The sequence below is a fragment of the Artemia franciscana genome, chromosome 8 (genome assembly GCF_032884065.1).
Source record: "Artemia franciscana chromosome 8, ASM3288406v1, whole genome shotgun sequence".
NCBI lineage: Eukaryota > Metazoa > Arthropoda > Branchiopoda > Anostraca > Artemiidae > Artemia > Artemia franciscana.
The window spans coordinates 19,418,282-19,436,298 of NC_088870.1; the positions used below are offsets into that span (position 1 = coordinate 19,418,282).

The 18,017-nt window shown below is 36.6% G+C and overlaps 1 protein-coding gene across 1 annotated transcript in view; it reads left to right on the forward strand.

Moving 5' to 3' along the window:
* Positions 1 to 18,017, forward strand: part of LOC136030098 (trypsin-like) — a 40,159-nt gene that overhangs the window by 8,943 nt on the left and 13,199 nt on the right. The window contains exons 2-3 of the mRNA XM_065708766.1: positions 5,602 to 5,705; positions 15,564 to 15,711. Coding sequence (XP_065564838.1) covers positions 5,602 to 5,705; positions 15,564 to 15,711 — 252 coding nt within the window. The remainder of the gene's footprint in view (positions 1 to 5,601; positions 5,706 to 15,563; positions 15,712 to 18,017) is intronic.

Sequence of the window (18,017 nt, forward strand, 5' to 3'; positions counted from 1 at the left end):
AAAAATTTATTTCATGTATTCGCTTCTCTAAAGCTGGGGCTTGAAGGGAAGCAAATACAAGACAAACTTACTAGTAACTTACTTACTTACTAGTAACTATTCAGTAACATACTTCTAAATGTTCCGCTGCTTGGCAGAAGATGTTTTGGAAATTGAAATTTTGGAAATTTTGTAGCAGTTCAACTTTTTTGTAGATACGAGTCGGCATGCTGTTGATTTTGTCAACGCGTTTTCGCGTTCAACCCCCGAAACGTTCCCCATGACTAACTAAAAAGGTTAAATAAATTCAAAAATATTAACTTATTCACACCCCCCCCCCTCCCTATCAAAATTCGGATTGAATTTCAAGGATTCACCCTCCAGAATTCTCCCAAGCTTACGCTACTGAATTTAAGGAAATTAATGAAAAATAGAAAGATTCTCGGACGATTGGTTCTATGTCTATGTCACTGTGAAATATAGCCTAAGGCCTTTTCTTCATACAGTTTTAAAGCAATTTCGGCAGAGTTGCCGATGCCGCAGGAGCTTTTAATTTTTGAGAAACCTGTTGTGTCCAAAAATAAAAGGAGTAACTTCTCCTCAATGGACTCCATCATAGCCTCAGAAGCTTCAAATGTACGAGGACGAGTCAAAATAGGCCTCAGTCCAGAGATAAGAATTAAAAACACAGATAAAGGTCAAAAGGACAATCTAAACAGACAAATCAGGCAACGCTATAGCGTTGGCTATAGTAAAGCCCATAAGGCTCCAATGTTTTATTATTTCTTTATTTTCTTTTTCCATAGGCACTTCATATGGAAAGGGTGGTCATATAAACTTCGGTGGGGGCTCATTCGAATGGAAATTGGAAGTTCTATTGCGCTTTTTAAGACTCAAGAGTGATCGAAGAGCAACTAGCCCTCCGCCCTTTTCCCCTAATTTATCTGATAAAAATTGTGTGATAGCCATTTTGTATAAAAAAAAAAGTTCAAAGATCAGATATCAAAAACTCTCGGGTCAACATAACACTCAAGGGCCCAGGGGCAAGTGTTGTAAGTTCCACCCTGAGGGCAATTATGGTTTTTATAGAAGGGATGATCGTATAAATTTCAGAGGGGGGAGGGCTCATTCGATTGTAAATCGGAAGTTCTAGTGCATTTCATAAGAGTTAAAAGTGATCGGAGGGAACTACCCTTCGAGGCTCCTTTTCCACAAATACATTTTGAGATTACTATTTTGTTCAGAATATTTCAAAGATGAAATAAAATTACTCTATAGCTTTTTTTATGCTATAGTATTATTACTCTATAGTTTTTTTTTATGTTTTATTGTTAATTCTTCACCGAGGACGGTCGAGTGGAGATCTCAATCGAAATAATTGCAGTATTTTTTTTCTTCTCTTGCTGTGATTACCCTCGTTTTTCTTCTTCGTTGTGATTTTTCGTTTTGCAATGAGTTTTTTTCTCAGGAGTCGTTTTTTCCTCTGATAGAAATAGGTTTTAACTGGCTCGTTCTATTTTGAAAATCCGCGCTATATTTTAAACAGAACAGAAACAGAAACGGAATTCAAATAAAGTCGTACTTTGGGACGTAGGATAAAATTTTCTTTTCTTTTATTTTTTCTACCCGTGCAAGTAGCCTAACAAATAGTGGTAAGACGGCAGTTCAGGACACATTCGAAAGACAATTTTTCTCGCGCGCTTTTTAAAATGTTAACCTGACACCGTAAGGACGAATTTACATAAAAATAGCATTGGCATAGTAACGAATGGTAAATGGAGGCTGGACTTAAAGGAACCAAAATCATGAAAAGCGAAATTTGGTAGGAATGTGTAAAACAATAGTATTTCACCCCAATCAAGGTCAAAATTACTGTTTTAAGGGCAGAATTTGACACTTTTTTGCCGTGTTATGACCTGTTTTGTCACTTGTAACACTCCAACACTGCGGATAGTAATTGAGGACATGGCTTCCATGTATTATTCTTCCTTCCCCCCCCCCCTCAGCCACTACTTATGGAAGGGTGGTATGTAAACTTGGAATAAGACTCATCCTGCTGGATCATCGAAAATTCTAATGCTCTTTTAAGAGTCAAAAGTGATTGAAGCACAAACAGCCTCCCTCCAGTTCAACAGTTCACAATAGTCAAGAGGTCAAATAAATATGCCTTCGGGGATAACCTTGTCGTTAGAGCCCTTGGAGGCGTCATTATGCAAATTACCAATTGTTTAAAGATATGTGTTATATTAGAAAAAGGGATATACATTTAATCTTTATTAAGAGGTCTTTTTTCCTGGACAGTTCGAAATTTATAGGCGTGAATCCTCGGGCCAAGGAAAACATAATATAACAAAAAACTGTTTTTGGGGCAGAACCTCCAAAATGGAGCTTAAAAAAGAACAGAAAATTTCTGATTGAATCGGAATATATGACTACTCCTTAGTTGGTAGGCTATGAGGATCCGAATGTAAAAATAAAATTTGAAATATATTGATTCCCGTGAAAACGGAATCCAACTGTTTTTGACAAAACCTTTTCTCCTGATCGACACGAAACTTAAAGCCATAAGTACTTGGGCTAAGGGGATCCTGAAGTGAAAAAAATTTATATTGGGTAAAATAATGAATCGCAGAAATAAATCAAACAGTTTGTGATAAAGACCTGTAGTACTGTAGTAAGGAGCGACTAGGCTCGATAGTAACTGAAACTCAAAAAACGGAATTTTGTTACCAATAATTACATGAAAAGAATCGCATTTTAATGCTGATTTTAAATACACAAGTTTTATCAAGTTTAATCTTATAAATAAAAAGTTAAGAGCCTGAAAAAATTTGGCTTATTTTAGAAAATAGGGGGAAACACCCCCTAAAAGTCATGGAATGACTTTCAGAAAAGTCAAACGAAAATCACTCCACCAGATTCAGCGTATCAGAGAACCCTATTGTAGAAGTTTCAAGCTCCTATCTACAAAAATGTGGAATTTTGTATTTTTTGCCAGAAGACAGATCACGGATGCGTATTTATTTGTTTGTTTGTTCTTTGTTTTTTTTTTTTTTTTTTCGCAGGGGTGATCGTATCGACCCAGTGGTCCTAGAATGTCGCGAGTGGGCTCATCCTAACGGAAATTAAGAGTTCTAGTACCATTTTTGAGTGACCAAGAAATTGGACGGCACCTAGGCCCCCTCCCACACTCATTCTTTCCTAAAGTCACCGGATCAAAATTCTGAGAAAGCTATTTCATTCAGCATAGTCGAAAAACCTAATTACCATGTCTTTGGGAATGATTTACTCCGCCACAGTCCCCGTGGGTGGGGGTGCTAGTTACATACTCTTACCAGTGTTTACATATAGTAATGGTTATTGGGAAGTGTACATACGTTTTCAGGGGGATTTTTTTTGGTTGGGGGAGGATGGGCTGAGGGGAGAGGGTTATGTGGGGGGAACTTTCCACGGAGGAATTTGTCATGGGGGAAGAGAATTTCCATGAAGGAAGTGCAGGATGTTCTAGCATTAGTAAAAAAATAAAACAGTCAAAAAATAAATATTGAAAAGTTTTTTCAACTGAAAGTAAGAAGCAGCATTAAAACTCAAAACAAGCAGAAATTATTACGCATATAGGCTTCACCTCCTCCTAATACCTCGCTCTTTACGCTAAAGTATTTTTAGTAATTTCAACTATTTATTCTACGGCCTTTGTGATTCAGGGGTCATTATTAAAGATTTGGGATAAAATTCAAGCTTTAGTTTAAAGAGCGAGGTATTGAAGAGGGGACGAACCCCCTCACATATGAAATAAAAACATACGAATATAGAAGTTCGTTACGTAAGTTAATTCGTAAGTTACACATACTTTTTTACTAATAAAAACGTTCGTAAAAAATCAAAAGCTCTAGTTACCTTTTGAATTAACCAAAAAATTGGAGGGCAACAGGGCGTCCTCCCCCACGCCTTTTTTCTCAAAATCGTCCGATCAAAACTATGAGAATGCCATTTGGCAAAAAAAAAAATATGCAAATTTCGTTTTAATTATTCATGTGAGGAGAGCCAAAGTCAAAACATTAATTCAAAAACGTTCAGAAATTAAATAAAAAAAAAACAATTTTTTTTAAACTGAAAGTAAGGAGCGACATTAAGACTTAAAACGAATAGAAATCAGTCCGTATATGAAAGGGGCAGTTCCCTCCTCAGCGCACCGCTCTTTACGTTAAAGTTATTTTTTCTGTTTTAAAAAGTAGAGTTGAGAGAAAGTTGTCAAACTTTAGCGTAAAGAGCGGGGCGTTGAGGAGAGAACAGCCCCTTTCATATACGGATTATTTTCTGTTCGTTTTAAGTCTTGATGTCGCTCCTTGCTTTTCAGTTAAAAAAACTTGTTTTTTAATATTTAATCCTTAAAAAGGATCAAATCTCACTTCAGCTTGAAACTTATATCTTTAAACTCTTGAACCTTCGGGACCCCATCATCCAAGAAAGATTTAAAAGAAAATTTAGATTCCCTGAAAATGGGGCCCCAAAAGGGCTAAGAATGCAGGAGTACAGGTCCTCTAAACATGGGGCTAAAAGAGATCCAGCATTTTTTTATTAGGCTCGCTTGGAACTGTTGAGAATGTGTTGCCAGGACTATGGAGACCAAAAATTGTTCTGGGAAGAATAAGGGCTATCAAACCGAAATCCTTCTTCTTCTTCCCAGAGAAGAAGAAGGAGCTCTGGGAAGAAATTCCTCTATGAACTTTTTGAAAGGAGTTCTGGTTCAATCAAAACCATTATCCTTAAATGCTTGGGTAGAGATGACATTTTATAAAGCTCGCATTTACAGACACTCCCTTAGACTAAGCAAATTGCATCAATATGCCAAATGTGTTTTCCCCTATCCTGTTTGGTTCTCAATACATTTAGAAGTGTCAGTCTTTTCTTTCCATACGCATTAAATCCTTTTTTCACATGTAGAGACAACGCATTATATCCTTTTTTCACATGTAGAGACAAATGGAGAGGGAAGCTTCTGATATCAAATCTATTTATGTTGTTTCTTAGATGGTAAAAATAAATCCCTTGTACATTCGACCAGTCATGAATCACAACTAAAAACCTTGAAAATCATTTTTTTCCCACTCTCCTTTAAAATTTACGTGGCTTGAGATGATGTCTTTTGAGTTACCACATTTGACATCTACTCTGATAATTTGATATCGCCACGGTTGGGTAGAGCTAGCTCTTTCTTTCGCTTCTATCTTCTTTCACAGTTTCCTTACATAGGATACAATTTCTAATTGTAGGGAATATAGATTTAGAGAGATTAGCTAGAGATATAGCCTTAGAGGGGCTTTTTTCACAGAAATACCTGTACCTGTACTGATTTAAAAGTAAAGAAATTGAAAGAAAAGTTCTTTTCAGTCAAAAAAGGACAATATTAAAATTACCAAAAGAAATAAAAGCAAGTGAACTGATTTTCCTAGTCTTTTTAACGAAGATGTTTGACTGATAGCGCTTATATTTGAAATTAGAGAACTTGGACGCAGAGCCAAGTAACATTTATCGATTGCAATGCTTTTTTTTCAATTTCTGAAATAAACAAACCCTTTTCCAATTTAAAATAACATAATTTTCTTTCGATTACTCCCATAGGTATCGCTACAGAAGATATCTCAAAAGGGTATGAGAAGCCATTTTTGCGGAGGAGCTTTAATAGAGCCAGGTTACGTTGCAACAGCTGCACATTGTGTCATGAGGTATGGTCCTTAATTTGATAACCCTATTAGAACTTGGACTGTCGTTACTAAGCTAGATTCGAAAATTGAAATACCCACCACACTGCCATTTTTAAGAAGGTTGAATCCAGACACAGCCTTTAACCTTCGAGGTTTTGTAGCTACGTCAGTTCCAAAACCGCTTGAAGATATTTTACAAACAGGTTGTACACCTTGGGTCATAATAGTGGCGGAAGGATTGTTGTATCCAAGTTAACGAAACATTATAGGTGAGCGAAAAAAATTAAGTATTGACATCAACTGACAAACTAAAAAAAACAAAATACCATGAACACGACTAAAAATTGGAATACAATTCTTAATAGGAAGTAAAAGTGATCAAGATTCCTATTTATGCCTCTGCCAAACTATAGTCAAACATAAGGATAAAAAACCAAGACTTATGAGCAATAGTTCTTGATTTGAATTTGTCACTCGTGCTACTGAAGTGGAAAACTGGAAAGTCAACTGGAAATGGATTAAAATCTAGTATCAACACTAATTCACTCCCAGCTTTTGCCTGACAATGTTACGTCTTTGTCTATTTTGTCACATTCATTTTACATATAGGAAAAACTACTATTTCAAGTTTCCGTCTTTTCTAATTTGAAAAAATTATACGTTAAAACTTTACTCTGACTGGTCGATCACGAAGATTATGCCTAAAAGTTAACGATGTTGAACTCGACAAATTACCAATCGAATGCAAAGTGTTGCATTCGTGCATAATCTTGATTTTATCCATAGTATGACATAATGGGACACAGGCATTGATATAAATTAATTAATCACAAAGAATATATAATCTTCATTCATGAATCAAATCCATTTTTAAGTGTTTTTTTTGTTGCTCTGTCGGCTCTACAGAAGTATTTGTAAACACAGTTATTTGTGTACATGCATCAATGAAACAGGAAAGTGCGCTGTAGGGAAAACTTCATGCTGTTGTATGTTTGAGAATATAGCTTTTGTGAACCTAAGAAAAAGAGATTTGTCATCAATATCATCTTACCTTAAATTAGTAGAGGTCATTCCAAAAAAGCTCTGACTTTTAAATGAAAATAATACGGTTAAATATACAGTTTGGGTGCTTAAATGTAACTTTTGAAACCATGTTATGGTATTTTATATATAATAAATAAAACAATTCCTTTATTCCCCCTAAATCCTTAAGTGGCAAAAATTCAGCATGCTCGGTTTATCTCTGGAACATGGTCAAAATTTTGTGAAAAGAAATTCTTTTTTTTAAACTTGGATATTCCAAACCAAAAATAGTATTAAAAAACAATAAAGGAATGACTAATTTCTTTATTAATACCGCAGCAAATATGAACTGAATTACAGGCACACATATATAATCGTCGAAAATCCTGGGAAAACCATTCGAAACCGACAAGACCAATCGAATAGCAAAAGGGTGAAAATCATGATTACTAGCAGTAATGACTCATCGCAGCGCCAAGTGGCATGAAGTCAACATTGCTGCGCACACTCCTCCTCCACACAAGCCTACTTAAACCCTCACTCAATAATCCCTCCAATAAAGTTCAATTTCCTCTAATTCTGCCTCATGGCACTTTCGGGTGATCTGCATCAATCACCATCACTTACAAACATCACCATTTTTACAAATAATTTAAAGAAGATGTTCTTTCGGCTTACAGTAGCGGCTGCTCTAGTGCTTTCTATGTTTTTTGGTCATAATCATCCATAGGTCCAGTTACTCTTTTTCTCCCATTACTTCCCCATCACTTTCTATTTTCTCCTCTTCTTCTTTTTCTTTTTGAGAAGTGAATATTTTTGATGTTGTTGGTTTATTTTTTGTGTTGAAAGAGACTACCAATTTCTACCTCTCTTTGTTACGAGTTGATACGTATAATATGTGTTATGTTAATTCAAATAAACTGTTCAGCCTCAGATAGACAGTCAAAAGGCAAGTAAAATGTCTGTCAAAATCTGGCATGACCTAAGTTTTCCTTCATTATAGCCCTAGGTTGTAGAATAGAACTAAATTCTTGGACCAGCTTTTTGTTTGAAATGGGGTCAGTCAAACCTTCCTTAGATAATTCCTCTAGAAGACGAGTTCAGACATATCACATATCAAGGGTTGCCAATCCTAGTGATTTACCAATATTTCTAGTGACTTTTTTATTGCCTAAAGTTAAAATCACTAAATCAGCACATAAATCACTAGATCATTCTAGATTAATCACTAGAAAATCACTAAAATCCTGTGATTTTTTTCACCGGCCGGCAACCCTGCTTACGGGTCGTAATTGATAAGCGTAAATATCAAAAAGACAAGGCACATAATATCAGAACACCTTATAGAATAAAACACTGTGAAATTGAAAATAAAAACATAAGTAGTGATAGGTCTCCAACTCTCATGCTTACACCCTTATTTGGGCAATAAAGCTTCCCTACACTAAACTAGAGCATTGACCTACTTACATAACCAGCCGCCAAGGCAGGTATCCGACGCTTTTGGGTGAATGACCTGTCCGGACATGATTAGCAAATATTCGATCTTCGCTGAGTAAAAGCAATGTCCAGTTATTATAATACTTGATATTCAAGTCATGACAATTATATGAATAATTTTTTGGTTTTTTGAAAATATTGTTTAATATTGGGGTCTGCACAAAGTCGAAATTAATAAAGTCGTACATATTTTAAGCAAAAATACGACAGCCGGTCATCAATGACCCAACCTCCAAGGCCCTCATTACCCCTTCCTCCAAAATGTTTGCCTTTTGTACTTAGTTTTTTAACTTGAAATTAAAAAAATTGATTTAATTTTTTGCTTAAAAATATTTTCAGCTTCTTTCTTCATGTCTTAAAATGACATAAAGTATATTTCAAACAAAAAAAATTTACTTACGATATTTTCTAAATACAAAATGAAGATGATATATATATGTTAGTCGTAATTTTTCTTATTAAAAAAATAATGTTTGTAGTAACAGTTTTAATTTTTTTTTTACTAAAAATTTTCTGAAATGAATTTTTTGACTTTTTGATGTCTCAAAAAGACTCAAAATATACTGAAGACAAAAAAATCCCGCGTGATATCTTCGAAATACGACATGAAGATGAAATAGATATGTTAGTCGTAATTTTTGCTATTAGAAAAATAATATTTGTAGAAATATGTTTTTTTTACTTAGAACTTTTCGGGACTTAAAATAAGGCTGGTTATTGACAGTACCTAGTTTATTGTGTTTTTTCAAACAGTGTTATTTATACATTCGAGGGATAAACACTTATAAAATATTAAAAAAAAGTGAAGATGAAATATTCCAAGAAAGTGTGTGCACATGATAAAGTCATTGTTGTGTGGAATGCTGACAATGACAAGCCTTTAAACTATGAAACAACTACAAGTGGTAAAACTAATGAAAATGTATGCGTGCCTCGTCATGGCAGTGAAAGATTAGAATCCTTTGGAGTACCGAAAAAATTCAACTTTAATATGGTGGATATGTGAGAGTAACTTTTCCAGAGATGTTAGTACTTAAAGAGAATGCAAACGTAAAACTATTAGTTGATGACAAAGGCCATATTATTGATACTGCTGTTGGTAAAACGTTACCTAATGATAGATGATATCTTTATCTTCTGGTATTAGCATTCAAATGAAAACAAAGGGAAAATAAATGCTTACTGCTGCACTAATTTCATAATGCATATTTTTCTATGTGCCAAAACTGCAAACTACGTAAAAATAATATGGTAATAGACAGTGAAATCGAAAGCAAAATAAAAATGGCATTGGCACACACGATAACAACAGGTACAAAGATGAATTGACGAAAAACAAAGCGCATGTGAATATTATTACTACCATTGATTGTATACCAACAAATATAGTTAATGAACCCGATAATATCAATGAAAAAAAAAAATGTGTGATACGGTTGTAACTAACACCATGTTATAGCTCGTGTATAGCCCCAAAATGGAAAAAGTGTCATGTCAAGAGAAAACATACTGAATTATTTTATGGAATGGATTCAAAGCATTCAAAGCAAAATTTTTTTTTTATTCATTACCTTTTTATGATTCGATTCTTTGGGTTTGCTACGAAGTCGAACATTTAGAATGTTTATTTAAAAGTTGGAGATGTAAGAAAATGGATTTTCAAGGACATAGAGACTGCTATCAGGCTCACAGGAGTATATTAGAATCTGAGATAGATTACAAGAGTTGTTACAAAAGCCTGAATGATGAACTGGATTTTTCCCAAAATCCCCAAAGACAAGAAAACACCTGCTCAGACACACAAGCATAGAGAGAGAGAGAGAGAGAGATAGAGAGGAGAGAGAGAGAGAGAGAGAGAGAGAGAGAGAGAGAGAGAGAGAGAGAGGAGAGAGAGAGAGAGAGAGAGAGAGAGAGAGAGAGAGAGAGAGAGAGAGAGAGAGCGCGCGAGATATATATATATATATATAATATATATATATATATATATATATATATATATATATATATATATATATATATATATATATATATAGAGAGAGAGAGAGACGCATACAAACACCCAGATTAAAACATACAAACAGAGAACCCTGTACACAGAAACAAGCAAACACCCACTCAGAGATATTGCACAGAGAGAGAGAAGCAAACAGCCATTGATAAACACTGGCACAGAAAGAGATAGTGAGAGAAACAGCAAACAGTTAGTCAGACACACAGGCACAGAAAGAGAGAGAAAAAAAGCAAACACCCACTTAAACACATAGGCACAAAAAGAGAGACAAAAACACCTGCAAAAAGACACAGTCAGACACACAAACACACAAAGACAGACAGAGAAAGTAGCATAAACCCACTAAGACACATAGACACATTGGGAGAGACAAGCACTCATGTGCTCAGAAAAACAAGCACAGAGAAAGAGAAACAAAACACATAAAAACACACATAGTTACACACATAAAAAGACAGACACAGGGACAAGCAAACAATTACTCAGACATGTTTGCTTGTTTGTCTTTGTGTGTGTGTATATCTGACTCTGTGTGTTTGTAGGTGTTTTTTTTCTCTCTCTCTCTGTGCCTGTGTCACTGAGTGGGCATTTACTTATCTCTCTCACTATGCCTATGTGTCTGAGCAGGTGTGCTCTTGTTTCTATGTCTGTCTTTGTCTGTTTCTGTGTCTCAGTCTGTGTGTTTTCGTCCCTCTCTTTCTCTGTGCCTGTGATTCTGAGAGGTTGTTTGCTTGTCCCCATGTCTGTATTTCTGTTTCTTACTCTGTGTGTTTGTAGGGGTTTTTGTCTCTCTCTCTCGATGCATTTGTGTCTGAGCGGCTGCTTGCTTGTCTCTCTCTCTATGTGTCAATGTGTTTGAGCGCCTGTTTGCTTGCCCCTGTATCTGTCTTTGTGTGTTTGGGAGTGTGAATCAGTGTACTTGGATGCGTTTTTGTCTCTCTTATTCTCCATGCCTGTGTGTATGCGCGGGAGTTTTCTTGTTTCTCTTAGCATGTTTGTTTGTCTGACTCAGTGTGTTTATAAGAGTTTTCGTCTCTCTCTCTCTCTGTGCCTGTGTGACTGAGCGGACGTTTGCTAGTCTGTCTTATTATGCTTATGTGTCTGAGCGGGTGTTTGCTTGTTTCTCTGTCTGTCTTATGTGTGTTTGTGTGTCTACCTCTGTGTGTTTGTAGGTGTTTCTCCCTCTCTCTCTCTCTCTCTCTTTCTATGCCTGTTTGTCTGAGTGGATGTTTGCTTGTCTCTCTCACTACACCTGTGAATCTGAGCGGGTGTTTGCTTGTTTCTCTGTCGGTCTTTGTGTATTTGAGGGTTTGACTCTGTGTATTTGTAGGTGTTTTATCTATCTCTCTCTCTGTGCCTGTTTATCCGAGCGAGTATTTACTTGTCTCTGTGTCTTTATTTTTGTATTTGTGTTTCTGAATCTGTTTATTTGTATGTGTTTCGTTTCTCTCTCTCTGTGCTTGTCTGTCAGGCCACATATTTGCTTGTCTGTCTCACTGTGCTTGTGTGTCTAAGCGGGTACGTGCTTGTTTCTCTGTCTGTTTTTGTGTGTTTGTGTCTGACTTTGTCTGTTTTTAGGTGTTTTGTCCCTCTCTCTCTGTGCTTATATGTCTAAGTGGGTGTGTGCTTGTTTCTATGTCTGTTTTGTGTGTTTGTGTGTATGACTTTGTCTGTTTTTAGGTGTTTTGTCTTTCTCTCTGTGGCTATGCGTCTGACTGACTATTAGCTTGTATTTCTCTCTTTCTATGCCTGTGTATCTGAGCGGCCGTTTGCTCGTTTCTGTGTCTGTCTTTGTGTGTTTGTGTGTCTGACTCAGTGTGTTTGTAGAAGTTTTTGTCTCTCTTACTTTCTCTGCGCCTATGTGTCTGAGCGGATGTTTACATCTCCTTGTGTCTGTCTTACTGTGTGTTTGTATGTATTTTATTTCTCTCTTTGTCAGTGTGCGTCTGAGCAGATTTCTGCTTCTCTCTCTCTCTCTCCCCTGTGTATCTGAGCAATTTGCTTGTTTCTCTGTGTGTCAGATTCTATGTGTTTGAATGTGTTTTTGTCTCTCTCTCTATGCCTATATGTCTGAGCGGCTATTTGCTTGTCTATCTGTCTGTCTTTGTGTGCTGTTTTCGTCTCTCTCCTCTCTCTCTCTCTCTCTCTCTCTATGTCTGTGTTTCTTAGCGGCTGTTGTATTCTCTCTCCCTCTCTCTCTCTGTGCCTGTGTGTCTAAGCAGGTATTTGCTTGTCTCTGTGTATGTCTTTGTCTGTTTGTGTGTCTGAATCTGAGTGCATGGATGTCTCTCTCTCTCTCACTGTCCCTATGTATCTGATTGGGTGATTGCTTGTTCCCCATGTCTATTTGTATGTCTGAATCTGCATATGTTTTCGTCTCACTCTCTCTCTTCCTCTCTACCTGCGTGTTTTACTACCTGTTTGCTCGTCTCTCTCAATATGCCTGTGTATCTCAGTGACTGTTTGCATCTCTCTCTCTCTCTCTCTCTCTCTCTCTCTCTCTCTCTCTCTCTCTCTCTCTCTCTCTGTGTGTGTTTCTGTGCATCTGAAAAGGTGTTTGCTTTCTCCCCATATCTGTATTTGTGTGTCTGAATCTATGTGTTTGTATGCGTTTCTCTCTCTCTCTCTCTTTCTCTCTATCCATATGTGTCCGAGCAGTTGTTTGCTTGTCTCACCCTCTGTCTTTGTATGCCTGTCTCTGTCTTTTCCTCTCTCTCTCTCTCTCTCTCTATGTCTGTGTTTCTTAGCGGCTGTTGTATTCTCTCTCTCTCTCTCTCTCTGTGCCTGTGTGTCTAAGCAGGTATTTGCTTGTCTCTGTGTATGTCTTTGTCTTTTTGTGTGTCTGAATCTGAGTGCATGGATGTCTCTCTCTCTCACTATCCCTATGTATCTGATTGGGTGATTGCTTGTTCCCCATGTCTATTTGTATGTCTGAATCTGCATATGTTTTCGTCTCACTCTCTCTCTTCCTCTCTGCCTGTGTGTTTTACTACCTGTTTGCTCGTCTCTCTCAATATGCCTGTGTATCTCAGTGGCTGTTTGCATTTCTCTCTCTCTCCCTCTCTCTCTCTGTGTGTTTCTGTGCATCTGATAAGGTGTTTGCTTTCTCCCCATATCTGTATTTGTGTGTCTGAATCTATGTGTTTGTATGCGTTTCTCTCTCTCTCTCTCTCTTTCTCTCTATCCATATGTGTCCGAGCAGTTGTTTGCTTGTCTCACCCTCTGTCTTAGTATGCCTGTCTCTGTGTGTTTGTAGGTGATTGCTTCTCTCTATCTCTTTGTGCCTATTTGTCTGAGCAGGTGTTTTCTTGTCTGTGTGGATTTTGGAAAAAACCCAGCTCATATCTCTCAGGCTTTGGTAAAAGCTCTGGTAACCTATCTCAGATTCTAATATACTGCTATGAGCCCACTAGTAGTATCTATGTCTGTAAAACTGTCTTTTTTCACATCTCTAACTTTTCAAATAAACATTCTAAATATTCAACTTGCTACTGTGCCCTGAAAAATAATTGAAACATAACAAAGTAATGCATAAATCATTTTTATTTAAATAACGATGTAGAGAATATCATCATAAAAATAAAAATGGATGCTCTTGACATGACTCTTATTCCATTTTGGAGTCATAGACCTATTTTAACATGGCTTCAGCTACAATCGCATCACAAGTTTCATAAAGGGTATTATCGGGTTCATTGACTATATCTGTTGGTATACAATCAATGGTAGCAATAATCTTCACATGCGCTTTGTATTCTTCATCAATTCTTCTTTATACCCCGTTGTTATATTGCCTGCCAATGCCATTTTTATTTTGCTTTTGACTTCGCTGTCTATTATCACATTATCTTTGCACAGTTTGCAGTTTTTGCACATAGACGAGACATGCATTTTACATTAGTGCAGCAGTAGGCATTTCTTTTTCACTTTGCTTTCATTTCAATGCTAGTACCAGAAAGATTGCGATATGATATATCAACAGGTAACATGTTACCACCAGCAGCAGCAGGAAGCCGGCCTTCGTCATCAACTAATAGTTTTAGGTTTGCATTCTCTTTGAGCACTAACATCTCAGGAAAAGTTACTCTAACATATCCACCATCATAAATGTTGAATTGTTTCGGTAGCCCTAAGGATTCTATTATGTCACTGTCATGACAACGCACACATACATTTCCAATAATGTTACCACTACTAGTTGTTTCATAGTCCAAATCTTTGTCTTTGTCAGCATTCAACGCAACAATAACTTTATCAGGTGCACACACTTTCTTGGAATGATTCATTATCATTTTCTTAAATATGATTTAAGTGTTTCTCCCTCAAATGCATAAATAATACTGTTTGAAAACATACAATAAAGTAGGTACTGCCATAATCAGCCAAATTTTAAGACCCAAAAATTTTAAGCAAAAAAAATGACAGTACACACATTATTTTTTTAATAGGAAAAGTCCCGACTAACATATCTATACCATCTTCATTTCGTATTTCGAAAAATATCACAAATAACTTTTTTATTTTAAGTATATTATATGTCATTTTAAGACATGAGAAAAAGGCCAAAAATTCAGCCCAAAAATTCTAAGTAAAAAAATGAAAAGTGTTACTACAAACATCATTTTTCTGCATAAAAAATATGACTATTATATCTATACCCTCTTTATTTTGTAATTCGAAAATATCAAGTGATTTTTTTTTGTTTCAAGTATGTTTTGTCATTTTAAGATATTAAAGAAAGTTGAAAAAACTTCGAAGTAAAAAGAAATTAAAGTTAAGAAAGAAATTAAGTTAAAAAAATTAGGTATAAAAAAGGAGGAGGGGAAAAGATTCGAGGGGAGGGGGCATTAGAGGTTGGGTTTTGGATGAACAAGGGCTGTCGTACCATTGCTTGAAATATATACGACTTTATTAATTTCAACTTTATGCATACTCTGATACTAAACAATATTTTCAAAAGACAAAAAAATTATTCATATAATTGTCATGACTCAAATATTAAGTATTATAATAACAGGACATCACTTCTATTCATAGAAGATCGAATATTTGCTAATCATGCCCGGACAGGAAATAGTAGGTCATACACCCAAAAGCGTCGGATACCTGTCTGGGCGGCTGGTTATGTAAGTAGGTCAATGCTCCAGTTTAGTATAGGGATGCTTTAGTGCCCAAATAAGTGTGTAAGCATGGATCTGGAGACCCATCACTACTAATATAAATGAATAAATAAATGCAAGACTTTTAATGGCTGCATTAGCTTCGGCATTTTGGACCTGCTGAGGTTATGTGAAATTGGTCTTGTTTGAAACTGCTCCTGTATTAATGAAGTCATGTGATTCTAGGACAACTGCAGGTGCAGTAAGAGTACTTGCAGGATTACACGATTTGAGCAAAAAGGAATTCTACACTCAAGAAAGAGCAGTTGCGGAGATTACTATTCATCCTAACTATTCATTTAAAAAATTGTCGCACGATATGGCAATTATCAAGGCAAGTCATTATGAAGAAAACTAATTTTCCCTTTTTATATCTGAGTATGGGTATGATACAGAATGGGGTTACACTTGTAACTTTATTACAAATACTCTGAGACCTTACCCTCAGGCATAAGTTCTTTCGGTGTCGAGATGATGCTAGGCACTTTTTGAGATAGCATATAGGGCATTACAATTGACTACAGTTTTTTTCTAGGGACTCGTTGTCTCAAGTGTGTAATTTCTTAATAGCGACTTTAATTTTATAAATAAAGAGTTCAGAAATATAAAACAAAATATTTTATTGTTATTTTGCAAGGCAGAAAGAGAAAGGCTTTAGCCAGACTACCACGTGCTTTTTTCTATTCTTATGAAAGGTGTTCTAGAGAAAAATTGTAAGTTAGGCCGTGAAGTTCTAATCTTTATGCTATAATTATGTGAAATGAATCCGCTAATCATGCAGTCCCTTGCGCTATTCTCTGCACTTCAACAACATTCGTCTAACCTCACCAAATTGGTCACTTTGACATTTTGGGACGTGTTCGTTGACGTCGACGACCTTCCAGATAGGCATTATCTTAGTTTTATTCCTGAACTGTCTGGAACGTAGGAACACTCACTGCATTAAAGTAGGCCCGGAGATTTCTTTGAGCATGCTGCATGTTTTGATAAAGCAACATCGAATATAACACAAATTTTACGACAACCATTTGCTCGCAGATGACAAGAAAAAATATGAGCTAAGAGCTCATATGGCACTTGTGACGAGGTCGGAAGAGCCAAGAGCTCATATAGCATGAGCTCTAGCAAAATTCTAAGAATTAAAAGATTAATTTAAAACAACAATCAAAGGCTTAATGCCGATCGGGATTTAAAATAAGAGCTCTGAGACACGAGGTCCTTCTAAATATCGAAATTCATTAAGATCCAATCACCCACTCGTAAGTTAAAAATGTCTCATTTTTCTAATTTTTCTTCTCGCTTCAACCCACCCCCAGATGGTCGAATTGGGGAAAACAACTTTATCAAGTCAATTTGTGCAGGTCCCTGACACGCCTACCAGTTTTCATCGTCCTAGCACATCCAGAAGAACCGAACTCGCCAAAGCACTGGACCCCCCTAGCTCCCCCAAAGAGAGTGGATCCAGTCCGGTTACGTCAATCACGTATCTACGACATTTGCTTATTCTACCCACCAAGGTTTATCCCAATCTCTCCACTCTAAGCGTTTTCCAAGATTTCCGGTTTCCCCCTCTACCCCCCCCCACAATGTCACCAGATCTGGTCGAGAATTAAGATAAGAGCTCTGAGACATGAGTTCCTGCTAAATATCAAGTTTAAAAATACCTCACGATCGGATACCCGTTCTTAAGTTAAAAATATCTCAATTTTTCTAATTTTTCCGAATTAACACCTCTCCAACTCCCCCAAAGAGAGCGGATTCAGTCCGGTTATGTCAATCACGTATCTAGGACTTGTGCTTATTCTTCCCACAAAGTTTCATCTTTTTCTCTCCACTCTAAGCGTTTTCCGAGATTTCCAGTTCCCCCCTCCCCCATGACAATGGATCCGGTCGTGAATTAAAGTAAGAGATAAAGTACGAGTTACGAGGTCCTTCTATATATGAAATTTCATTAAGATCCAATCAGTTCTTCGTAAATTAAAAATACCTCATTTTTTCTAATTTCTCAAAATCAACCCTACCCCCAACTCCCCCAAAGAGAGCGAATCCGTTCCAGTTATGTCACATCACTTACCTAGGACTTCTGCTTATTTTTCCCACCAAGTTTCATTCCGTTTTCCAAGATTTTAGGTTCCCCCTCCAATTCCCCCCAATGTCAATATCCTTCTAAATATCACTTTTCATTAAGATGCGATCACCCGTTCGTAGGTCTAAAATACTTAATTTTTTCTATTATTTCCGAATTAAACGTCCCCCCCCACTCCCCCAAGATGGTAGAATCGAGGAAGCGACTGTTTCTAATTTAATCTGGCCTGGTCCCTGATACGCCTGCCAAATTTTATCGTCCTATCTTATCTGGAAGTGCCTAAACTAGCAAAACCGGGACCGACAGACAGACAGAATTGCGATCGCTATATGTCACTTGTTATATACCAAGTGCCATAAAAAGAAGAAAAGCTTCAACGATTTTTTTTTTTTTTTTTATTTTCTGCTTGTTACATCTAATATTCGCCCAGAGAAATAATTGGACCATAAAGCTTTTAACATCTATGTTATTTTAGTCACGTCTTGGTGTTATTTTAGCGTCAATTGAAGGGGGCAGGCATTCTGTTCCAATTTGGCCCCTCCCGCTATTGTATT